This window comes from Globicephala melas, chromosome 11 (genome assembly GCF_963455315.2).
Source record: "Globicephala melas chromosome 11, mGloMel1.2, whole genome shotgun sequence".
NCBI classification, from domain to species: domain Eukaryota; kingdom Metazoa; phylum Chordata; class Mammalia; order Artiodactyla; family Delphinidae; genus Globicephala; species Globicephala melas.
In genome coordinates, this window is record NC_083324.2 from 59,976,754 (window position 1) to 60,002,736 (window position 25,983).

The 25,983-nt window shown below is 38.7% G+C and overlaps 1 protein-coding gene across 6 annotated transcripts in view; it reads left to right on the forward strand.

Annotated features, from left to right (window-relative positions):
* The window catches only part of DST (dystonin), a 496,183-nt gene that overhangs the window by 437,545 nt on the left and 32,655 nt on the right, over positions 1-25,983 (forward strand). For all 6 annotated transcript variants that reach the window (XM_060308075.1, XM_060308076.1, XM_030841045.2 and 3 more), the window contains 13 exons: positions 3,017-3,220; positions 4,486-4,717; positions 5,538-5,764; positions 7,417-7,539; positions 7,672-7,773; positions 9,827-9,928; positions 12,211-12,384; positions 12,700-12,855; positions 19,251-19,448; positions 19,794-19,922; positions 22,538-22,708; positions 23,551-23,706; positions 23,910-24,116. In XM_060308075.1, the coding sequence (XP_060164058.1) occupies positions 3,017-3,220; positions 4,486-4,717; positions 5,538-5,764; positions 7,417-7,539; positions 7,672-7,773; positions 9,827-9,928; positions 12,211-12,384; positions 12,700-12,855; positions 19,251-19,448; positions 19,794-19,922; positions 22,538-22,708; positions 23,551-23,706; positions 23,910-24,116 (2,181 nt within the window). The remainder of the gene's footprint in view (positions 1-3,016; positions 3,221-4,485; positions 4,718-5,537; positions 5,765-7,416; positions 7,540-7,671; positions 7,774-9,826; positions 9,929-12,210; positions 12,385-12,699; positions 12,856-19,250; positions 19,449-19,793; positions 19,923-22,537; positions 22,709-23,550; positions 23,707-23,909; positions 24,117-25,983) is intronic.

The window sequence follows — 25,983 nt, forward strand, 5'->3', positions numbered from 1 at the left end:
AGGACATTGAGCTTGGAGAAAATGTACGCTATAACAAATACCTCAAAATAGCATTGTTGTAAAACCGAATTCTGTGAAAAGGAAAAAATGCTGAAGTTTAAAGACAAATTGTCCCCCCACTTTTTTTTTTTCTTTTCCTTTTGTACATGGAAATATTTTGAAGTTCTCTGCTTCTATAAGTTTACATGAGTAAACAAGAGAGTATATTTCCATCTACAAATATGTCATGTTTTAAACACATAAAATGGCATTATGAGGCCCTCATTTCAGTAGTCTCCGAAATGTTAATGTAGCTTAAAATTTTGGAAGGATTTAAGTGAGAGGATTCAAGACTGTCAGAAGAAAGTCTGGAATTCTTGTTATTTATGATCTTGTGAACCTAGTTGCTCTCCCAGATCTGCACAAGATGTACCCTGAGACTTATCATAGTGTGTGTGCGTGTGTCAAGTTTAACTCAGGATATATTACATCATTGTTTGAAGTATGTAACATACTTATTAATCTTATTTGTTTACTTTTTTAGTGTATTAACATTGAAGAATATCTCTAAGTATTTGTTTAGAAGAGCTTTAGAGAACACTTTAATGCAAAATGGAAATTTTATGGCGTTCTATCTAAATAATTCAGTGGGAGACTTATAAACTATGTATAATTAAATTTAATTTTAGTAGAAAGGTTATTTTTGGGAGAAATCCTGATGCCTACCCACTGAATGATTTTTAGTATAAAATGTTTCATGGATTTCTTCTACTCTGAAGTGAGATCTGAATAGCTGTTTTCTAGGATAACATCAAATAGGACAAAAAGGATCATTATTGCATGGAATATTTCAAAATTGAGTTAATTTTCTTGTTTGGCATTATCTTTCAGTTCTCAAAACAAATGTATGATCTTTATTTAGAAAGGGAGCTTCAAAACTTCATAGCCAAGTCTTCAAATTGTTCAAGCTAAATTTTACAGAATATTTGCAGCATTTCTTCTGCAACTCTACAGCATCCTCTTCACTGTTCTTGGGAACATCTTCTAGTTCATTCTAGCCAGGAATGAAAAATGGCCCCGAGAGCCGTGTTATAAATAAATGGTAGATCTCTTTTAAGTTCACATTAAGTATCTCCAGCATGAGTGGACTCTTAGGATAGCTGCCAAGAATCATTTTGTTACCTATGAGGCAAAAGACATCTCCTGCTGGGCCCTTTCTCCATGTGCACACATCCCCAAGCAGGTATCCCGTGGCTTTTTTCTTGTCTGTCATGGAATGGTCTTAAGAAGGCTCATCTGGCTACCTCCCAGCAAAGGTGTCTCATGGTGATGCTGCACAGGTGAGATCTACTTAGACTCCAGGCCACTCAAGAACTTTCAGCAGAGATTCCTTACTTTACTGAGAGTCTCTTGGTAATCAAAGTGTGAGCTTGTTTTCAAACATGGCTTTGAGAATATTGAAGCCAGAGCTCGTGTGACACGTTTCTTCTCCATGAGATTGCATGGTGGCTGGTCTTACTGTCACCACCTCCATTCTGTAAAACAGCATGAAGATACCAAACAATGTAAAACACAAGTAGGAAATCACAGCCTGGACCACCCAGGGGCTGTGTAGATTCAGTAGACGTTCCTCCTTTTTTTTTTTTACAAATTGAATTTGTGTTTATTTAGCTCTTTTCCAAAAGAGTTTTGAGACCGTCTTCAGAAAAACTTCAAAAATAGGGATAGTACATTGGGGATTGTTCATGATGTAATGAACCAGTTTTCTCAACCACTTTGGAAATAATTTATATGACTGATTTTAGTGGCACTTTTAATAAAAATCCAGGTATGTGGCCGTCCTGGTGATTCTGCTTGATGAATGATGGAAGTTAAAATATTTACAGGGAAAGATCGCTTTCCTCTAGACTGTCTTTCCTGAATATAATTTCTCTCAGAGAAGCTTTTCTTAGGGGCTGGATAGCAAACAGTTTGGAGACACATCTTCTGGTGAGGACGAGAAACTGCTGATTAGGGAACCTCGTGAATAATGGAGTACAGTAGAGGGCACCTCAATGCTGCACGGAGGTCTGCCCCAGAGAAACCTGCAGGCAGTCACGGGAGACCATGGATTCCGTGGAGTGTAAAGATTCCAGATTGATCCATTTCCCTAGAAGGAATGGGGCTCCACCTGGATTCCACGCCCCCTCATTAGCATCAGTATCATTGTATCTCTTGATTAGATGATACTGTATTATGCATAATATTCATAGGTCACATATTTTTCCTTAAATACACTTTATAGATAATGCTCAGTATACAGCTGTGTATTTGATGGATTGATTATCCTTGCAGCCATTAACATTTAAAAATAAGTACAGATAGATTTGTTTATGTTTATATATCATACATATCATATATGTACATAGAACAGACTCACAGATATATAATGTAATATATATGGACATATTTTGTATTGGTTTACATATAATGTAATGACAATCCCTTGGGGGCTTAAATCCCCCTAACTTAGCTTTATCTGTCATTGTTCTCTCTCATCATTGTGTCTACCTTCTACTGTGCTTTTTTCCTCTTCCTTTCTTCCTCTCCCTCCCTCTCCCTCCCTCTCCCTTCCTTCCTTTTGAATAACTTTTGTATGTATCATGAGTGTGCAGAAAGGAATACAGAGAGTTATGGCTCAGTCTCTGTAGGTTGGGATGTAGTGAGTTCATAATCCTTTCATGTAATATGACCCTTGGCTAATACTCTCGTCAGACTGTACTGCTCTCGGTAGGAAAGGCGTAATGAAACTGGGATTCATTATTTCACTCATCCAGCATTTTTGCATGTACCCTGAAAAGGACTTTGACATGACCAGACCGTTGTTTAATCTTTGTGTCAGGGGATCTCTCCCTGGCAGAGGGTTGTGCGTTCAGTGCCTTGTGACGAGAGGGTGTTTGTGTGGAGTTTCTTGCCAGCTGGATGCGCTGCGGATGTTGACAGCTGTACTGTGGAGGTGTGCCTCTGAGAAACTGAGACGCTGTTTGCTTTGTTATAGCAACTGCGAGAGTTGATAGCCGAACACAAGCCGCATATAGATAAGATGAACAAAACTGGGCCGCAGTTACTGGAATTGAGCCCAAGGGAAGGCTTTTCTATCCAAGAGAAGTACGTGGCTGCTGACACTCTCTACAGTCAAATTAAAGAAGATGTCAAAAAGCGGGCTGTGGCGCTGGATGAAGCCATTTCTCAGTCTGCTCAGGTAATGCTTTGCACCAGCAGTGCGATGGTCTCCCCGACAGCAGAGTGTGGAAAGACATTTCCCGGATCTGCTGATTCAATTCCAGCTAAAATTGTTTCACTGCATTAACTCTGAGTATTGATGTTTTGGTCTCTGAGGTGATATTTGCCAGTGTCCGATCCTTATATTTCTCCGCCTGCTTATATATAAATAAAACATAATTTTCAATGATTTAAGAAGCATACAGCTGTCATCGTTGTCCAGATACCTAAACAAGTGCCCATCCAGAGTAGAATGCAGTGTTTGCCATTGGAAGAGATGAAAGAAAGTGTTACTATCATCATTAATGAAACATTCCCAAGACAGCAATAGAAGAAAGACTATGAATGCTAGGCTGAATAAGAAGGAAAAAATTTGCAGTTGGAAATCGATTTTTTTTTTTCGTTTTGAAAATACCTTTTTCAAGAAGTTGATTTGCAGTTACCTACAGATTTTCCGTTTTGAAGGTTTTGGTTTTTATCGTTAGATACACTGGCATGAGAGCGGTCCATTTTCTGTAATCCTGACCGATGATTCCTTTAATGTTGAGGATAGTGTGGAATCTATAAATGAACAAGTGTTCGTAACTTTGCTTCATTGTCTGTGGTGCCTTTGCAAGTGGAAATTTAAAATTCTTTCATGGATCTGACTATGTGTTTGGCCAGGAATTAAATATAAACTTCCATTACAACATCAGGAAGGTTTCTGGTTTTTTTTTTAATTTTTAAACATTTTTTAGTTCAGGAAACTCATAACTTAAGAAATCCCTTTCATCTCATCAAAACTGCCCATGAATTTTACATTAATAATATAAGTTTTCGAGGATGCCAAAATAATCAGTAAAAGTGAATAAAACTATCAGTGTTGATAGACAAACACCCAGATTATTGAACCTAATTTTCAAAGTTAATTTGAATTATGGTAAGATGAAGCACTAGTAAAATGCTGCTGTCAAGTGGTCCAATTATATATTAACATATACAGTTTCTTAATGAATTTACTCAGTTATTTGCAAGAAGCAGTCCCATCCCCATAAGCAGTGTGACACGGAGAGGTGCCTATGAGTTGTGATTTTAGGAATGTCTTCACACACCAGCTGGATATAACTCTTTGGATGGATGTGTTAACAGAAGGGCCAAGGTTTCATTCTTGACTGTGACATTAGATAGGTGTGTTATCATTTTAAATCCCACCCTTGGCTTCACAGGTCTTTTCCTCCATAAATGGCCCTTCTCTTTTACTCCCAGTTCCACGACAAGATCGACCAGATCCTGGAGAGCCTGGAGCGTGTGGTGGAGCGTCTGCGGCAGCCGCCTTCCATCTCAGCAGAGGTGGAGAAGATCAAGGAGCAGGTCAGTGAGAATAAGAACGTGGCCGTGGACATGGAGAAGCTGCAGCCTCTGTACGAGACCCTCAGGCAGAGGGGAGAGGAGATGATCGCTCGGTCCCAGGGCACTGACAAGGACATATCTGCCAAAGGTAATCCTTTCAGGATGAGGGAACCACTGAACTTTACTCAAAACAATTGTGAATGTTCCTTGACAGTCCAGTTGCATATCAACATGCCAGATTTTAGAAAAGGTATTGCAGATGTGACATGTTTGGGGTGGAAGGGCTGCGCACACCAGTCCCTTGTTAATGTCTTCCTGTGTTTGTGAAATCAGTTGAGTAACTACAACATGTGCCATGATACAAAAACCATATGTTCTCTGGGCCCTTTAAATCAGTTGGTTAAGCATAATGCTAGTAAGACCAAACCTAGGGGTATTTTTTCCTCTGACTACACTACTTTATGTCATGGGTACTCTGTCCCATAGCCACAGAAATGGCAACCAGGACCCTAGCCAAGCACCTTAAATGTCTGAGCTGGGGTCAAAAGGAAGGGCCTGTGCAGAGGTCAGTGGAAATTCACGGTAAGAGGACTCTAGAAGTAAGCCCAAAATATGTATCCTACTTTGTTGTGTTCCTGCGACTAAGCAGATATCTCTATTCTTGATTTGGAGAGCGTAAAGAATATACTAGGGCCAGCCTTGGTGAACTGAGGTCTCCCCTGAGTTCACATGCCTCTGAGCATTGTCTTTTGTCAGGAAACCTTGGTTCCGGAGGAGCAGGACACCCTCAGGTCCTGTATTTGCCTGGAAAGGCGGTTGGGCCCAGTGATACCCAGTAGACTAGGCTCAACCCAAATTTGGTCCAGGTTTAGATCCTTGGAAAATTGAATGATTGTTCCTGGGTGAATGAGAATGTTGTGCTTTATTGCTTAAAGGGTGTGTCTTTTTGATATTGTTCTGCTCTGTAGCTGTTCAGGATAAGCTAGACCAAATGGTTTTCATTTGGGAGAACATACACACACTGGTGGAAGAAAGGGAAGCCAAGCTACTGGATGTGATGGAATTAGCAGAGAAGTTCTGGTGTGATCACATGTCACTGGTGGTCACCACTAAAGATACTCAAGACTTCATCCGGGATCTGGAGGATCCTGGGATCGATCCCTCGGTAGTAAAACAACAGCAGGAAGCAGCAGAGGTAAGCAGAGAATCTCATTTAAAGTTTAAAAAATAGGGCTTCCCTGGTGGCACCGTGGTTGAAAGTCCGCCTGCCGATGCAGGGGACACGGGTTCGTGCCCCGGTCCGGGAAGATCCCTCATGCCGCGGAGCGGCTGGGCCCGTGAGCCATGGCCGCTGAGCCTGCGCGTCCGGAGCCTGTGCTCCGCAACGGGAGAGGCCACAACAGCGAGAGGCCCGCGTACCAAAAAAAAAAAAAAAAAAGTTTAAAAAATAAGTTGTGGTAGCATGAATGTTGGATTCCTTTGGTATAAATGTTTGGAATTACACTGTTAGAATTTATATTTGGTCCTGAAAGTGGAATGCACAGAGATGTAGTAGGGGACAGAGTCCACCCACAGGTTTCCCATGGAGAATGTTTTATTTAGAAAGTTTCTCTCCATCCCCATTGTTTCTGCCTTACTTCGGGGCCTCGTCATCTCTCTTTCTTGCCTAAGAAAGTAATCTGAGCGGTACCCCTGCCTGTGGAGTCTCTTTTCCCACCAGCCTCTAACCTTTTTGCCCATTGTCCCTCTAGATCTCCTCTTGCTCTCCTGCTGGTTAAAAGCCCTCAAGGCGTCCACTGCCTACTGCCTAAAGTCCAAACTACCTGGAACACAGTATCAGCCTTTTCCATCCCAGCCTAGCTCAGGCCTGTGTTTCCAAAGTCATTTTTTTTCTACTGCTCCTTTACCAAGCTCCTTCTCTTATGGCTTTCTCTGAAGCTGCCGTGCTCTTTCTAGCATCTGAATCTTTGCACATTTTATTTCCTTAGCCTAGAATATCTTTCCTGCCACTCTCCTTGGCAGATCCCACTCAAGCTTCAAGGTTCAGTTGGGTTGCCAGCCTCCACCCTCTTGTATACTCAGCTGAGTTAGTCCATCCATATAACATTCTCATCACGCAAAGGACTTAACGCACAGCATGACTTATCGTTGACTGTACCTCTGTCTTTCCCAGTGGACTCACAGCCCCTTGAGTGGAATAGTCATGTCTAATTTTCTCTGTATCTCCGATGCCTGGTTTGGGGCATGTTCATCCTTGGTAAATAAATGCATCTTGAATGAATAAGTGTACTTAACCGAGAAAATGAAAGCAAGGTAGAATACTGCATTTCTGTCATAGTTTTTGTTTGTTTGTTTGTTTGGTACTTTACATGTCCTGGGGTAAAAATGAAAATCTAGAGTTAGATTATCCTAAATCTACTAAGCAAATTACATTAATTTGTGTGAAGTCTCTGAACTCATATGATACTTACGTCTATTTTAAATGTGTGTTGCCAAACTAGTTGGTTTAAAAAACAAAAACAAAATGGCTTTCCATGCTTTTCAGTATTGTCGATTTTTTTTTTGAAAGACTTATTCTGGTATATGTTACATGGAATTATTTCCTAAATACTGTCTTTATAATAAGCATTTGACATTTGTTCCTCAAAGGACACTGATTTTTCTTTAAAATGGCTCTTGTGTTCCCTTGTTGAAAAAATTTAGTGCCAAAACTTAGAAAACAGAATGAAGAAAATAAAAATTGATTACAATCCTGCCTCCTAGAAATAACTACCATCAATGTCTTGTGCATCTTTTTAGTTTCATTGTGGTTTGGCTTTAAAGTAAGGCTGTCATTTCTTATTCTAGGTCATAAGGGAGGAGATAGACGGATTGCAGGAAGAGCTGGATATGGTTATTAACCTGGGTTCTGAACTCATTGCCGCTTGCGGGGAACCCGACAAGCCCATTGTTAAGAAGAGTATAGACGAGGTACAACCTGCATATTTTCTACTCTTATCAGAATGGTTTTTTAAAAGGATTTTTCTAACTAAAGCATATTTGATAGAAGTAGTCGGAAACTTAGCATATGATACTGAAAGAGTTCTAATATTTACATTGTAGTTAAATTCAGCCTGGGATTCTCTAAATAAAGCTTGGAAAGACCGGGTGGACAGACTTGAGGAGGCAATGCAGGCTGCTGTTCAGTACCAGGATGGACTGCAGGTAAGGCTTACAGGGTCTCCTGGAGGGAGGGATCAGGTGATAAGTGATGCTTACAAATTCACGCATCAGTATGTCCCCGGAGCTGCAAGTGTGATGCAGTTAACTCACCTGCTTCAATTCATGCTTTGCCTTTTCGAAGAGATTTCTGACACTGGAGATATGTACAGATTCATATACACCCCTAAACACATTCTTATACACACATTCAGTGAAATTTACTTTGAAAAGAAATATTTTAACTTTTTAAAGTGAAAGTCACAGTATTTTTCATAAATGGCTCAACACCAGACAGTGAAATGGAGCTGAGTCTGAGCTCTGCTCTAGAGTTGAGTGGAATAAAAGGAAAGGAGTAAACACTATCTAAAAATGTCACTAAGTGTAGCACAAGTCAGATGTAAAGAAATTTGATTTGAAGCCAGTGTTCTCGGTGAACTAAAATAGATTTCTATTTTATTAGGTCATAATCTGTCTTGCAAAAAGTGTTTTCTTCTTTCCCATGTATATAATTCCTTTTAATGGTTGTTTTTCACATCACTCAAGGGTTCTCATTCAATTCATTAACTAGTTTTTAAGTTTATTTTTTTAAAATTAAAAATTCTCCTGTCAGTTGAGGCCAACTCAGGGATATTTCTCTCCCTACCTTCCTTAACTTTATTCCATTTCCTAACAGAGTGGCAGCAGTTGAATCCTTCATCCAACCATATGGAAAAGGCCTCTCTAAGTATTTCCATAACACCAAGAGAATATTATTTTTAAAGCTCAGATGAGAACATCTTTTCCCTTTTATTAGGCCACTTCATTTCTATATTTATAAAAATAAATATCACAAGCCCAGCTTTATGCCAGCAGAAAAGTGTTTTGAACTTTGCAAATATATAAAAAATTCACTACAAGTGACACCTTATTATAACCCCCCCACTCCTTTTTTTTTAACCAAAGTGATAATTTATTGGTTGGATAGCAGTGGCCAGTAACCAGTCAAGCTCTACGTCCATCTGTGAGGCCAGATCGTGATTTTCAAATTCGTTTGGTGGGTCACAGAGGTTGTATCCTCTCCTGGGGCTGGAGATGGCTCTGCCACCACTGCACCCGTTAGCCCCAGGAGGTCAGGGTCACAGCTGGACACGAAGGCTTGTCTCATCACCGTTGCTAGAAAAACAAGGCCCATCACAGGTCCTGCTGGTCCTAGGTCAGTAGCATCACATGTGTGGGGATGAAAGGCAGTGATGGATTAAAAGAGCTGTAGGTAAGTGTCCAAAGCTGCAGACACTCCAGAGGTTTCAAGGTTTGATTGTAAAGTGAAAGGCATTTTATTTCCCAAGTTGCTGCTCACGTTCTTAGGGTTTATCGTGATCAGTTTAAACTACCAGATATTTCCCAAGGTTTTTTTTCTCAGTACTGTATGGCCTGGCAACTTCATTAAATGGCAGAATAATTTTGTGTATTCAGAACCTGAAAAAAAAAATGTGAGTGGAGCCTTTTTAAAAAAGATTGTTTGTGTTGCCTAAAACGAACAAGAAGATAGGAGATTTTGAAGTTTTGTCGCAGTTCAGAATAATGGTCTTAATCATTATACGTGCAGGATTTTAATGCTAATCTCAGTAATACAGAAGAGTTTACTTGAGACAAATTGTTTCACATGCCAAACAGTAAACTTCTTGATTATTTGAATGAACAGATGGGTTTGAATCTTTTTCTCCCAATATATTTATACAATCTGCCTTTTAGGCAGACAGAGTACAGAGAATTTTATTTTGTGTGGTGAATTTATAAAACTTTTTTTTCAAATAGACTTTTCTTGAAAGTTCTCAATATTCTAAGATTCTATTCAAGATAGAATTTCTTCTACAAATTTGGATGCAAAATTGGAGGTTTCACCTATTTCATATTTGGGATAACTGTTCCAGTATGTTGCCACTTTTACCTTATTTGTAAAACAGGCTCATTGCTTAATATCTTTACAGATTTATGATTATACTTTTCTATTGCACTTGAGGTGTTGTAGTAATTTCAAATATACTGTTATAATAACATGACCTAACGTGTTTTTCAGGCAATATTCGACTGGGTAGATATTGCAGGTGGCAAATTGGCTTCATTGTCTCCAATTGGAACAGATCTTGAAACTGTCAAGCAGCAGATTGAGGAGCTGAAGGTATGGGTAGGAGCTGAGAAATTCATCAAACGTTGCATTTTTAAGTTCTTGATTCATGGGATGCTTTATGCAAATTTATTTTATATAATTGAAGTGTTACATTTTGATTATGGAACTGGTTTAATATAGTGCCTGCACATAATAGGTTATGTATAAGTGCTCGTTAAATAAAGGATACAAAATACTAGTAGTTTTTCTTACTAAATCAATTCCTGTTCGTTATAGAAAAATCAGAAAAATGCAAATTAGCAAAACAAAATGTTATGTAACCAGAGTCAAGCACTCGTAAGATTTGATTTATAGCCTTTCATATATCCTCATACTGGGTGTAGGATGAGGTATGGGGGCGTGTGTGTGTGTGTGTGTGTTTGACATATTACATATGTATACTATACTGTAAGGGTTTTTAGAACTTTATTATTCTGTAGTGTGTTATTGTCACTGATACATATACAGCAACATTTCTGTTTTCTTTGTTGTGTTCAGAGTAATTCAATTAGTCCAACAGGCTAAAGAAGGATCCCGTGAGTGGATGGGATTGGATGGGATCATAGTGTTTCCCAAAACGTTTGTTTTGTAAATGCTTGTTGTTTCCCATCTGCTTTCCTCTGTAATTTTTTTCCTTTGTGGTTCTTGATCTCCAGCTGTGAAAATGGCTGAACCGTTTCCTCTGAATTCCTCTGTGCTGATGCTCATTTATCAAAGTGGGAGCAGCTATTTCCTCCCTAATTTTAAAGTCTCTATCTACAGAGACATCACAGCCCTTTCAATGAACTCTACTAGATTTTTACATAAAATTATTATCTGGCTTTAAAAGAGTAGCATTTTTATCTCTAAGTGTGATATAGAATATTTCATTTAGAAAAAAATTGTTTCTTCTTGAGAATTTTACTGTTACCATCATTAGATGGTGATTTTTTTTTTTACTCTGTCTGCTCATGTAGTAAACACATGATATCCTTTATGTACAATTACAGGTGTGGAGGAGGGGTTTTTTTGGGTTTTACATATATCTCAGCAGTTTTCATACAGCACACTGGATGAGGTGCTTGCCCTTAAATCAGGTGTCTGAAGTTGCATCTCCCTTCATCCACTTACTAGCCAAATGGCCTCAGAAAATTTGTCTAACTGCTCTCACTTCTGTGTCCTTACCTTAATTGGGGATAAAATGATTTTCTTTATAAGTTTGTTGAGAACAACTTGACTATAGCAAGTGTTCACTATGCTTTTGTTATTATTTTTAATTATTATTTTAACTTGCTTGAAAAAAATTGATACTGCTTAGCCATTAATTCTTTATTATTTAATTATTTACTATTAGAGATTAAAATCAATACTTTATGAAAAGACAGTTTCCTATTACATGTAACCACTGGCTAACCTGTATTGGTTGGCAAAGCCAGGATTATTACCTACATGTCATTAAGCACCAAGTGAGAGTAATGTTATTCTGAGTCAGTGCAAAGGATAAATAAATACTAATAAACACAGCATAGCAGGAAATTCCCTGGCGGTCCATTGGTTAGGACTCAGCACTTTCACTGCCGAGGACCTGGTTCGATCCCTGGTCAGGGAACTAAGATTCCCGCAAGCCGCATAGCATGGCCACAAAGAAAAATAATATAAATAAATAAACAAACACAGCATAGCTACAGAAAACACAGAGCGTTCAGTGACTGCAAGATGTGTGTGTGTTTTGAGCAGGAAATAATGTGAGTTTCTTAGAGATTTTTTTTCTGGGTTTCATATATGTCAATATATATTTTGTTTTCTTCTTTCCTATAATTTCAGAACTCATTTATTGAAAATGTATAATTAGACCCTGGAAGAAGTTCATCCTTGAAATTTGTTAGTTCTTTATTGTAGAGAACAGAAGTGAAATAGCAAAATTATAAATAAAAAATCGTTCCATCAGAAAACGTTGAATGAAAAGATTTCTTTTTTTTAATTTAATTTTTATTTTATACTGGAGTATAGTTGATTTACAATGTTGTGCTAGTTTCAGGTGTGAGAAAAGATTTCTTGTCATCATTTTTTATCTACAGTTTTTTCATCAGTAAACCGTGTGTTAGATTTTATTCCTCTTCACCCCACCCCAATAAAAAGTGTGAATTAGAACAAACATCTAACCTGTAGAATTTTTGTTTGTTTAAAGTTACTGAAGAGAACCTGCTGTATAAAAATATAAATAAAATAAAATTCAAAAATTCCAAAAAAATAAAAAGATAAAGTTACTGATGTATAACAAATTTTCCTTGTATGCCTCCTTTTTTAAAAAATAGCAATTTAAGTCAGAGGCGTATCAACAACAGATAGAAATGGAGAGACTGAACCATCAGGCAGAGCTCCTGCTAAAGAAAGTAACAGAAGAAAGTGATAAACACACTGTTCAGGACCCACTGATGGAGCTGAAATTGATATGGGACAGTCTGGATGAGAGGATCATCAATAGACAGGTAAATACCAATTTCAGGTTCATATAATAATGTAAAATAACTGTTAAAAAGTAAAATTAAGGGATCCTGGACATAAACTTCAGAAGCCCCTAAATTCTTTTATTTCCTTGGCACTTTTCCTGCTTCTCACATGCTGTTTTTTTAACCACAAAGTTTCAAACTTAAAATATATGAGGATATGATGATTGGGCTTCATTGGATTTGCTTAAAGACTTATGCAGCATGAAGCAATTGAACAGTTCACTCTTGTTTTATAAATGTGGGTCATCCATCCTATCAGACTCGTGGATCGATTGTCTTCCTCTCTGTCTGCAGCACAAGCTGGAGGGCGCTCTGTTAGCACTGGGGCAGTTCCAGCACGCACTGGACGAGTTGCTGGCGTGGCTCACGCACACTGAGGGCTTGCTCAGCGAACAGAAGCCTGTCGGAGGAGACCCCAAGGCCATTGAAATTGAACTCGCCAAGCATCATGTACGTAGCTGTTACTGCATCCTCTCTTTCTTCTCTCTGCATTTCTAGTGTCACCAGATGTTTCTGGTCTGCTGATTTTTTAGGCATTTATGGTTTTAACCCATGTTCCTATTTGACATTGGCGACATAAGGTTGAACTACTTAAAATGCACTTCTTAAAAGGTGATAATCAGGCTTCCCTGGTGGCGCAGTGGTTGAGAGTCCGCCTGCCAATGCAGGGGACACGGGTTCGTGCCCTGGTCCGGGAAGATACCACATGCCGTGGAGCGGCTGGGCCTGTGAGCCATGGCCACTGAGCCTGCGTGTCCGGAGCCTGTGCTCCGCGACGGGAAAGTGATAATCAAAATGTTTTTCTCATTGGTCAAGGCAGTTATTGTCAAAAATAGCAAGAATGGGGAATTTTTGGCTAAACGTTAGGAGGACTGCATGACCAACACTGGAGGTTTAAATTTCTGATTATACCTGTGCTTGGATGAAGGTAACATAGTTTTAAAAGCTGTTGGGGGCAGCCTGGCAAGTCACAGTTATCCTGCAGGCTCTGTGCGTGTTTCCTCTGGTCACCCTTCCCTCCACGCGTCTCTCCCTTGCTGTGTTTTGGCTTGTCATATATTTCTGTCTGTCTGTACATCTCTCATCATGTTGGGGTTTGTCCTTCTGTTTCTTTCTCTTACTTTTCACTGGCTTTTTGTGTCTTAGTCCTTTTCTTTCCGAGGTAGTTTTTTAAACTATTTATTATGTTTAGAAGAGTTTTTACATGTCATGTACTTGATTGAAAGCTTATAAGTGGAAAATTTTTATCTTGAGATATATGCAAAATAGTTTCATATTTTGTCATCTTTGTGGCACTTGGTTGATGATTATTAACAGAAAATTCCCCGTCTTAAGTCAGCGAGGCTTAATGAATAGAATTTATGCCCAGTAGAGTTTATCCTGACATTCAGCAGGCTTTCATAGAACTTTTAACATACACATTATAGTGGTGTCTTACTTAAAGTTAGGTCCTTAATCCTAATCTTAAATAAGTTTTCCTTGATTATCATATAGAAACATTTGATTATTTTACATATTAACAGCATTTTAAAATAAGAGGTTTATAGCTCTTTAAGATCATGATATTTTTTATTATTCTTGCTTTAGTTCTTCTTCCTTCATGTGTTTCCCTACAGTAATTGTTCCCTAATTTAAATTTTTCTTCCTTTTTTACCTCTTTCTGTCTGTATTTATAATCATTGCCCAGCCATATCTGATTAAGCAATTAGGACTTATTTTGCATCATTAATATTTGTCCTCATTTAATATCTATATTATACCTTTGCTAAGAGCAATAATGACCAGTCACACTGACTCTGCATGTAACCAAAATGTTTATTCTCATAGGGTGAGTTTATAGCATTTACATTTTCATAAACTCAGCCATTGTCCTAAAAGTCACATACATCAGTGACAGGAACTTTGTAGAAGATGGTAGAGGTGGGAACATGCGGCACCCTTGTCCAGTTATTTTGGTGGAGATGAGTTAGGGACCTTTAGTTTCCTTTAGTCAGGGATATTTTCTCCTTCCATTTCTTTCTTTTTAAAAAAATTTTATTGAAGTATAGTTGATTTACAATGTTGTGTTAATTTCCACAGTACAGCAAAGTGATTCAGTTATACATATATATTCTTTTCCATTATATTTTATCACAGGACATTGAATATAGTTCCCTGTGGTATACAGTAGGACCTTGTTGTTTATCCACCCTCCATATATACTAGTTGGCATCTGCTGGCCCCAAACTCCCAATCCTTCACTCCCCACTCTGATTCCATTTCTGAAGGTCAAAGTTCAAGGACTCAGAATTGCCAGCACAATTGCTGGAGGAAGGGAGGGAAGATTCCCATCCCTGTCCCGCCTTCTTCTCTGGCTCCTAGGCCGTGGCTTATGTAGCAGGGCTCCGACCATTTATAAGAACAAATTTTACAGAATTATCTTTTATGTTTTGACTGTGAAAATATTTAACTCTTACCTTTTGAAAGTGGTGCCTACGTTAACATATCCAAGTACCTGCTTCTTATAAAGATCACTCCTTACTCAGTTGATTTTATAACTTTTGAAAAACCTCCCTCACCAGATGCCTCAGAACACAAGTGGATGGAGTCAGAGAAGCAGTGATCAGGGACGGTTCGTGCCCTTGCCTGAAATCCTTCTGGTCTGGGTTTCCCAGATGTGGGTTGTCCCTCCCAGGACGACAGATGACACTCCTCTTCTCTCCTGTTGCCAACCCGAGTCTGAGTGTAGGGGGAAGGGTTATCACAGACTTTTACCAACAATAGAGGAAGGTTTCTTCTGGTTTCCAAAAGCATAGCAGTCTTCTTGAAAGGAAACTGTTACTAAGCTGTATTTGTTCTTTGAGGTAATTCTTTTCAGTATAAGAAATTGATTTTTTTAGCCTGCAGTTGTTTTTTGCACTTACCACTCTTGCCCCATGTTAGTGCATTTAAGTGTTATTAATCTATTCTTATATTCCCACCGGATAATAGAATAAGAAGGCATTATTTACTGGGATCTGTCATAGGCATTTCATATCGTATTTTCTAGTAAGAGAACAGCTAAATCGTGGAATGCTGGACTCACATATTCCCCAGTAAATGGTGAAATCTCTTTCCCTTTAACGTTAGGGCCTCCTGGGGTTCATTCCTGTCACCTGAGCAGTTAACTCTAGCACCCTTAAAACCAGAGATGATAAAAGGGTATTCTGTGGGCTTCCCTGGTGGCGCATTGGTTGAGAGTCCGCCTGCCGATGCAGGGGACACGGGTTCGTGCCCCGGTCTGGGAGGATCCCACATGCCACGGAGCGGCTGGGCCCGTGAGCCGTGGCCGCGGGCCTGCGCATCTGGAGCCTGTGCTCCACAACAGGAGAGGCCACAAGAGTGAGAGGCCCCTGTACCGCAAAAAAAAAAAAGGTATTCTGTGATCATTTGTTTCCTTTTTTTTTTTTACATCTTTATTGGAATATAATTGCTTTACAATGGTGTGTTAGTTTCTGCTTTATAACAAAGTGAATCAGTATTACATATACATATATCCCCATATCTCTTCCCTCTTGCATCTCCCTCCCTCCCACCCTCCCTATCCCACCCCTCTAGGAGGTCACAAAGCACGGAGCTGATCTCCCTGTGCTATGTGGCTGCTTCCCACTAGCTATCTATTTTACGTTTGGTAGTGTATATATGTCTATGCCACTCTCTCACTGTGTCCCAGCTTACCCTTCCCCCTCCCCATATCCTCAAGTCCATTCTCTAGTAGGTCTGTGCCTTTATTCCCATCTTGCCCCTAGGTTCTTCATGACCACTTTTTTTTTTTTTTAGAGTCCATATATATGTGTTAGCATACGGTATTTGTCTTTCTCTTTCTGACTTACTTCACTCTGTATGACAGACTCTAGCTCCATCCACCTCACTACAAATAACTCAATTTCGTTTCTTTTTATGATTGAGTAATATTCCATTGTATATATGTGCCACATCTTCTTTATCCATTCATCTGTCGATGGACACTTAGGTTGCTTCCATGTCCTGGCTATTGTAAATAGAGCTACAGTGAACATTGTGGTACATAACTCTTTTTGAATTATGGTTTTCTCAGGGTATATGCCCAGTAGTGGGATTGCTGGGTCATATGGTAGTTCTATTTTTAGTTTTTTAAGGAACCTCCATACTGTTCTCCATAGTGGCTATGTCAATTTACATTCCCACCAACAGTGCAAGAGGGTTCCCTTTTCTCCACACCCTCTCCACCATTAATTGTTTGTAGATTTTTTGATGATGGCCATTCTGACCGGTGTGAGATGATATCTCATTGTAGTTTTGATTTGCATTTCTCTAGTGATTAATGATGTTGAGCATTCTTTCATGTGTTTGTTGGCAGTCTGTATATCTTCTTTGGAGAAATGTCTATTTAGGTCTTCTGCCCATTTTTGGATTGGGTTGTTTGTTTTTTTATTATTCAGCTGCATGAGCTGCTTGTATATTTTGGAGATTAATCCTTTGTAAGTTGCTTCATTTGAAAATATTTTCTCCCATTTGGAGGGTTGTCTTTTGGTCTTGTTTATGGTTTCCTTTGCTGTGCAAAAGCTTTTAAGTTTCATTAGGTCCCATTTGTTTATTTTTGTTTTTATTTCCATTTCTCTATGAGGTGGGTCAAAAAGGATCTTGCTGTGATTTATGTCATAGAGTGTTCTGCCTGTGTTTTCCTCTAAGAGTTTGATAGTGTCTGGCCTTACATTTAGGTCTTTAATCCATTTTGAGTTTACTTTTGTGTATGGTGTTAGGGAGTGTTCTAATTTCATTCTTCTACATGTAGCTGTCCAGGTTTCCCAGCACCATTTATTGAAGAGGCTGTCTTTTCTCCATTGTATATTCTTGCCTCCTTTATCAAAGATAAGGTGACCATATGTGCGGGGGTTTATTTCTGGGCTTTCTATCCTGTTCCATTGATCTGTATTTCTGTTTCTGTGCCAGTACCATACTGTCTTGATTACTGTAGCTTTGTAGTATAGTCTGAAGTCAGGGAGCCTGATTCTTCCAGCTCCGTTTTTCCTTCTTAAGATTGCTTTGGCTATAAGGGGACTTTTCTGTTTCCATACAAATCGTGAAATTTTTTGTTCTAGTTCTGTGAAAAATGCCAGTGGTAGATTGATAGGGATTGCATTGAATCTGTAGATTGCTTTGGGTAGTATAGTCATTTTCACAATGTGATTCTTCCAATCCAAGAACATGGTATATCTCTCCATCTATTTGTATCATCTTTAATTTCTTTCATCAGTGTCTTATATTTTTCTGCATACAGGTCTTTTGTCTCCTTAGGTAGGTTTATTCCTAGATAATTTATTCTTTTTGTTGCAATGGTAAATGGGAGTGTTTTCTTAATATCACTTTCAGATTTATCATCATTAGTGTATAGGAATGCAAGAGATTTCTGTGCATTAATTTTGTATCCTGCTACTTTACCAAATTCATTGATTAGCTCTAGTAATTTTCTGGTAGCATCTTTAGGATTCTCTATGTATAATATCATATCATCTGCAAACAGTGACAGACTTACCTCTTCTTTTCCTATTTGGATTCCTTTTATTTCTTTTTTTTCTCTGATTGCTGTGGCTAAAACTTCCAAAACTATGTTAAGTAATAGTGGTGAGAGTGGGCAACCTTGTCTTGTTCCTGATCTTAGTGGAAATGGTTTCAGTTTTTCATCATTGAGGACGATGTTGGCTGTGGGTTTGTCACATATGGCCTTTATTATATTGAGGTAAGTTCCCTGTATGCCTACTTTCTGGAGGGTTTTTATCATAAATGGGTGTTGAATTTTGTTGAAAGCTTTCTCTGCATCTATTGGGATGATCATATGGTTTTTCTCCTTCAGTTTCTTAATGTGGTGTATCATGTTGATTGATTTGCGTATATTGAAGAATCCTTGCATTCCTGGGATAAACCCCACTTGATCATGGTGTATGATCCTTTTAATGTGCTGTTGGATTCTGTTTGCTAGTATTTTGTTGAGGATTTTTGCATCTGTGTTCATCAGTGATATTGGCCTGTAGTTTTCTTTCTTTGTGACATCTTTGTCTGGTTTTGGTATCAAGGTTATGGTGACCTTGTAGAATGAGTTTGGGAGTGTTCCTCCCTCTGCTATATTTTGGAAGAGTTTGAGAAGGATAGGTGTTAGCTCTTCTCTAAATGTTTGATAGAATTCTCCTGTGAAGCTATCTGGTCTTGGGCTTTTGTTTGTTGGAAGATTTTTAATCACAGTTTCAATTTCAGTGCTTGTGATTGGTCTTTTCATATTTTCCATTTCTTCTTGGTTCAGTCTCGGAAAGTTGTGCATTTCTAAGAATTTGTCCATTTCTTCTAGGTTGTCCATTTTATTGGCATATAGTTGCTTGTCGTAATCTCTCATGTTTCCTTTTTAAGAGTGCTAATTGTAAAACATGGCAATGTATTAATTTTATATTTGAACATATAGCAATATATATCTTCAAAATTGTTTACTCAGGACATGAAAATTAAGTTCAATTAAAGTGAGATTGAATCAAATGAATATTTTTAGAGCCTTTTAACTATAATCTCTATATACTTAATGTCATCAGTTTCAAAACTCTTCTAGTGGGTAGAACTAGCTATGTTCTCAACATAATCATTTCAGGGAATGTTGGTAGATTGAAGAGATACCCAATAAAGCTGCAAAGTTAAGGGAAAGGAAGTTCTCCATTTTAAAAAGTTCATTAGTACTAAAATTCTATGTATATGTTGTAGCTTCAGAACATTTCATAACCAGGAAATAAAAGAATTGCATTAGAAGCGATGCTAGCATGTTACAAACTAGCGAACATATTAAGTGTTAATCTGAATATTTTCAGGTGCTCCAAAATGATGTATTAGCCCATCAGTCCACCGTGGAAGCCGTGAAGAAAGCAGGAAATGATCTAATCGAATCAAGTGCCGGAGAAGAAGTCAGCAACCTTCAGAACAAGCTAGAGGTTTTGAATCAACGCTGGCAAAATGTTTTGGAAAAAACAGAACAAAGGAAGCAGCAGCTGGATGGTGCCTTGCGCCAGGTGAATGAGAGAATAAATCCTGAAACTTTTTGGTGCCTTCAAGACCAAGATGACATGGCATTTCTTTTATTGGTTTTCACACCCCTGTTTAGTTTTTATACTTCAAGGAGAAGAGTAAAAACAAGTGGGATAAAGGACAGAGCTGAGAAGAACACAGCTCTCCAGTTCTTAGCATGATAGTTTTATTGCTGGTTCTCCTGCTGAAGAAAAGCAAGTGGTCCAGAGGCCCCTGCCCTTGTTCAAAATGCATGGAGAGGCTTAGCAGGCTGGGATTGTTTAAGCTTCATTTTTGGCTTCAAAGTGACCATATCTGGGGTCCAAACTTGAACCTCTCTCTCACTCCAGGCTAAAGGGTTCCACGGCGAAATCGAGGATTTGCAACAGTGGCTGACCGACACAGAGCGCCATCTGTTAGCATCCAAGCCTCTGGGAGGTTTACCGGAAACAGCCAGGGAACAGCTTAATGCCCACATGGTAACTATATTATTTCCTACAGCTCTAGCCTCAGATTAAGAGACTGACTATTTTGTGTAGGCCCTGGTGATAAACAAACTGTGGGAGAAGGTTTAAGGATATCCAGTTTTGCAGCAGAAATCTCTATATATAAGTGCTAGAAACACTGTTGATTAAATTTTTAAAGTCAGAACCTATTCTTTATTTTAAAGTTTAGTGTGTCAGTGTATGAAAAGAGGTTTTAGCAGTCTAGGCAATTTTTAGAAGCAGACCTTCCCCCATAAAATGATAAACTTGTATGGATAGTAATATAACATTGGGTAAATTATAAACTGTGGCTCCTTGAGTGGAAAGAAAAATCCCTAAAGGAATCAAAATGGACTTAACAATTACTGCTGTGAGCATGAGATTCCCACCCAGTTTCATGGAAGGCTGGAAAATATGCTCTTGTTCTGTGAAAATGAAGTTACATATTTGCTCCTTTTAATGGTGATGGGGCCGTATCTTCAACCTCACACCCACCAGGTTTGGATAAGAGGAGGCTTCTGTTTAATTGTCTGACCCGGAGCATCACATCATGCCTGTGGGCTGTTCCCGCCCAGAGTCTGTAGCGCTGTCAACTCTTAAAGATAAGGAGGAAAAATAATGAAACTTGAGACTCTGGCTTTCTTTCCTAGAAGTATGGGCTGAGAAATTAAATTTAGACTACATTTGACCTATTGACATTTCCTATTCGTGTCCCATCATAATTTAGCTCTAGAAGTTCTAAGAGAAAACAGTCTTTTTCAAATGTTGAATGCTTCTTAGGAAATAAAAGTAGAAGTACTTAGGGATTTGGCAAAAGAAATGGGCCATTGTACGTGAAAGTCTGTACTCTTTAGTCATGCCTAGTGTTGTTGTAAGATCTTACTAATAAAACTGCACTTGTTGGGAATAATTTTGAATTTGATGATTTGGAGAGGAAGTGACCATCTTGTAGGTGGAGTGAAGAAATACAACAGAAGTAACATCTTATTCATTTCACAATTGCCATGAGCAGTTAAAATGAATCCTATTAATCCTATAGAGAATTTCCTAGAATCTCTATTCCTTCTTTTAGAAAATCATTGTGTATGTGGTTTTCTTGTTGTTAATATGTTGTTTTCTTGGTGCTACAGGGGACCCATTTGTTCACTGAAAAAGTAATTGACTAATTAACTCGGGAGCACTTGTCTTTTCCATAAAATCTGGCTGTCTTCCAGATACCTCCTTACTTTCCTAGAAGTACTTGCATAGCTATTACAGTCCATTAAGTATAAGTTTAATGAATTCTTGAACAAACATGCATGAGATGGTTCTCTAATAAACAAATATTTTTAAATGGTAATTTAGAAGAGTATAAGTAAAAAGTTGGAAAGCAAAGAGCTTATCTTTAGAATATTTTATTTTAGAAAAATATTACTTATCAGCATATTTGGTTTGGGTAGGATGTTTGCTGATATCATTTGCCAGATTATAGAATTCCATGATTTAAGAAATTCTAAAGAGTTACTGATACTTGTAATACTGTTTTAGTCATGTTCTTTTGATTTGGTTCTGTTAGACATGAAGGAAACTAGAAAACTTGGAGTATTACTGTTTCCTGAGATTTAGCTGTATTTAGAAGCTTTGCTTTGATTAAAAGCTTTCAGTGGGTGATATTGTAAATATGTCGAGAGAGGGATTTTTTTAAGGTTTAAGAAATTACAAAGTTTTGAGGCAATAAAAATATTCTAGAATTAGTAGTGATGGTTGCACAGTCTTATGAAAATACTAAAAACACTGAATTCTAGACTTTAAAATGCTGATTTTTATGTATTATATCTCAATTTTAAAAATTAAAAAGTTGGAAGTATTAGATAGTATGTAATTTTTCAGTGGGAGCTATGATTTGACTCACATTGTAATTGAATCAATGGAATAGAACTGGCCTTACTTTTGACGTGAGTGTAACTGGTGTTTCATTTATCTTAAATTCTAAATTTGTTTAAGCAGTATTTTTATACTCTCTATAGAAGATACACACTGCATTCTAGTTGAAAGCTTTAAAAATGTTATAACTGAGAAGAATATTCATAGGACCACAAGTTTGGCTACTGTGATTCCAAAGTCTGTGTCATCAACTTAAATGTCTTACCGTACTGGGTCTTCACCTTCTATCCACTGTGTGTCTTCTGAGCATAGAATTAAATTATACCAAAAAACCAATATTACAGTTGTTGTATTGTGTTCCGAGGAGAGACTTAGAGAACCCATTTTACAGAGAAGGAAATCGAGGCTCAGGGAAGTTACGTTACTCGCCCAAGGTCACAGAGCTGATTGGTTACTGTACATTGAAACCTTTCTTGATAACATTTAACATTACTGCTTCACGTGTGGGGTGGATTGATAACAATAGCACCATTTCTAAGACTTCTTGGTAGGCAGAGTGTGGCTATAGGTTTAGTTGTTCTTTCAGTATAGTGGAAAGTTTGAATGTGTCAGGGTTATTCTGTGTGCTGGACGGTGTTGAGTATATAATAAGGGGCTTGGGATTGATGACATGGAAAAAGAGCTCTGAGATTTTGTTCTCTTAAAAATGATATGACTTGCGGGGCGGGGGGGATATCTCCATTTAGGAAATCTGTGCTGCCTTTGATGTTAAAGAAGAAACATATAAGAGTCTGATGCAGAAAGGCCAGCAGATGCTTGCAAGATGCCCCAAATCTGCAGAGACAAATATTGACCAAGACATAAATAACTTGAAAGAAAAATGGGAATCAGTGGAAACCAAGCTCAATGAAAGGAAAGTATGTGCCTTGATGAATATCATAGAATGAATGTTTTCATTGTTTCATTTCATGGGTCTTACCTTATCTCCGAGTAGAATTGTCAGTGGAACATCTAATGATTCATGTTTAAATTTTCTTTGTATACGTTTGGACATTTCATGGGCTCAGCTGAAAATAGTATTCTGTCTTAACGCAGGAGAACACAGTTGAAGAAATCTGTTCAGACATAGATAAAGGTATATCATAGGTCAAGTGTTAACTAGGTATAGTTTAAATCTGTGAACCAGTGGAATTCTGGGTGGTTAAGTAATTCTAATCACACTTATTAAGCAAAAGGCAGGCTGTATGTCTGGTGGGAGTGAGGAGGGAGGGAGACCAAGAAAGTGAGATGATTGTACATATAATAAGCACTTACATAACAAAAATCCATGAGGGAGAATTAAAAATCTTGCTATTTAATGCTATAAAAATGATAGGCTAGGAATACTAGATTATATGCCCTTGCTGACAGAGCATAATGTATATATATTTCATAGTATTTTGACCTCCAAAATGAATTGTATGCATGTCAAATTTTCTTTTTCTAGATTCTATTTAGTAATTCTCTGGTTAATTGTCCCCAAACCACAGTTTTAGTGTATATTAAAATTGTTTTAGCTGCAGTGAGATGCTTCTCACTAAACTTGAAGGGGCTTGGTTAGCCAGTATTCAAAAACTGTTTGGGGGATATAGACTATGCATAAATAAAGTATGGATGGGGAGGAAATCTGCCAGAGAGTGGTTAAACTTGCTGGGGCGGGGAAGGTGGGGAGGCGGGAAACCTTGAATACCATGAAATACTAAATAATCTGTCTTTTCAGGTTAAACTGGAAGAGGCCCTCACCTTGGCAATGGAATTCCACAGTTCCCTCCAGGACTTCATCAACTGGCTCACCCAGGCGGAGCAGACCCTAAACATGGCTTCCAGGCCAAGCCTTATCTTGGACACCGTCTTATTTCAAATTGATGAACACAAGGTAAGCTGCATCCCGGATGGACAGCACTCCCTTCTCAGACCTTTTTAGACATCAGGCTGTTTTAATGGCAAAAGCATAAATTTGGTAGTTTGAACACTTTTCTTTTGTCCTTTGAAACCAGCTTATGATCCTGGAAGTATTTTCAAGATAGATCCATTTTTCCTTTGTTTCTGATTGTACCCACCTCCCTTTTTTTGGGAAAGGTCTTTGCCAATGAAGTAAATTCTCACCGGGAGCAGATCATAGAGCTGGACAAAACTGGAACCCACCTGAAGTATTTCAGTCAGAAACAAGATGTCGTTCTCATTAAGAATCTGCTTATCAGTGTACAGAGCCGCTGGGAGAAAGTGGTCCAGCGCTTAGTAGAAAGAGGAAGATCTTTGGACGATGCAAGGAAGAGGGCCAAGCAGGTAAACCTTTATAAAGATCCTCTGAACTTGGCAATGAATCAGGTCTATGTTATGTTATTAAATACACGTTATGTTATTAAAGTGCTTTTATGGCAGGCTGTGCTTTGTGTAACGATCATGGCGTGAAGCCAAGGTGTTTATTTCCTAAAAAGGCCATGGCCTCAGTTTGGACGATGACGTCACTTTCTGACCTGGCAGCAACTCCAGGCCCTGGGGACCAGCCTTGGAAAGACTGATCATATCTTGATATCACAGATGGACCGTTATCATTGGGGCCCAAAAAAGGGCTCCACAGTTTTGTTGTTGGGTTGTTTGGTTTTCCTTGGCCTTTCAACCTCCACTCTCATACTTAGAGTGAGGCATTCTGCTTTTTTATATTGCTACTTGTGTTTAGTTCCAAAACCAGACTTTCTCATGTGTAGCCCCCAGACAGCTTTCTGAAGGCATACTCTGGGCCTGAACTGGTTGTTTCTCTTCACCTCTCCAAATCCGTACACTTGTTGGCAGGGCTTCCTTTCTTCTCTAATATTTGGATACAGCTTCATCCCACCTTTAAATTAACTGTTTGAATCTTGGGGGGCTGCTTTTTTTAATCTAGAGAATCTCACATGGAACTTTCCTTCCTTCCTTCCTTCATCTGTTACTCATATTCTGTTCTAGAGTAAACACAGAGAAGTGCAGTTATGCATCTCTGTACTCCAGGGAAGAGGAAGATGCACCCACCTTGCTTGGCATATATATCTTTGATTTTTACTAGGAACTTCGTGTAATAATACTGAGGGTGAATTTTATAATGACTCTTTCTGCCCCATTCCATTGCATTTGTCCAGCATTGGTGTTGGGCGCAGTCATTTGGGGAGCTAGGCTCGGCTGGGTGATGCAGAGGATGACCTGGGAGTCCAGTGTTTCAGCATTTAAAGCTGTCCAGCATAAAATGTTTAAAGGCTGGCGAAATGACACATTGCCCTGTGATTGGATTACAGGCCACATGTCTCTTTTTGAGGGGGAGGTATGGTATGTCCCATGTAATAAACGAGTCTCTAGAATAGAATCGGTCTCGGATGTTTTTTTAAGACAGTCCTCATGCCAAGCCTGATGTTTTTCTTGCCGTGTGTGCAGCCCTGTCGTCTGTAGTGGAGGCATTTTGAGTTATGAACATCTGATTTACTCAAGTCTCATGGATACCAGTAGCCAGTCGGCCACCCTCTTCCTCCTTTCTCTATCGAGTCAATTTTATTTTCTCAGTCTGTTGAATTGAATTGATAAGGATTCTCCACTGTTCTCGGTGCAAAAGGATGGCATTTCTTCTATTTGTACGGCTTCTAAATAGTTTTGAGAGCAGGACCAGCCTCAGAACCTGTGCATTTGTACCATTGTACTTACCATCCAGTTGTTATAAGCTGTACTGTCTGTAGAAAGACAAGCTGACAGGGACTTCCCTGGCCGTCCAGGGGTCAGGACTCTGTGCTTCCACTGCAGGGGGCACGGGTTCGATCCCTGGTCAGGGAACTAAGATCCTGCATGCCAAAAAAAAAGACAAGCTGGCATCACTAGCTGTTTATTTATTTATTTGTTCTAATACCTCAGGTTTTGGCTCAGATCTTGGCTGTAGTTCTCTGACTTGGGCAATTTATGTGCCTATTCTGGCCTCCCTGTTTTCATGTCTAAGTTGATTAGATTTGTGGGAGGGACGTGTAGGGAGAGCAGGTCTCTAACAAGACAGTCTCCAGTGGACCCTTGCAGCTTTGTGATTCTGTGCTCTCACTGTGCTTAGTATCAAATGTCTTTTTGTTATTTCACTATTAATGTTCTTTGATATAAAACAGTTTTTATTTTGATTACTTAGGTTTTTGTCATGTATCTGTTC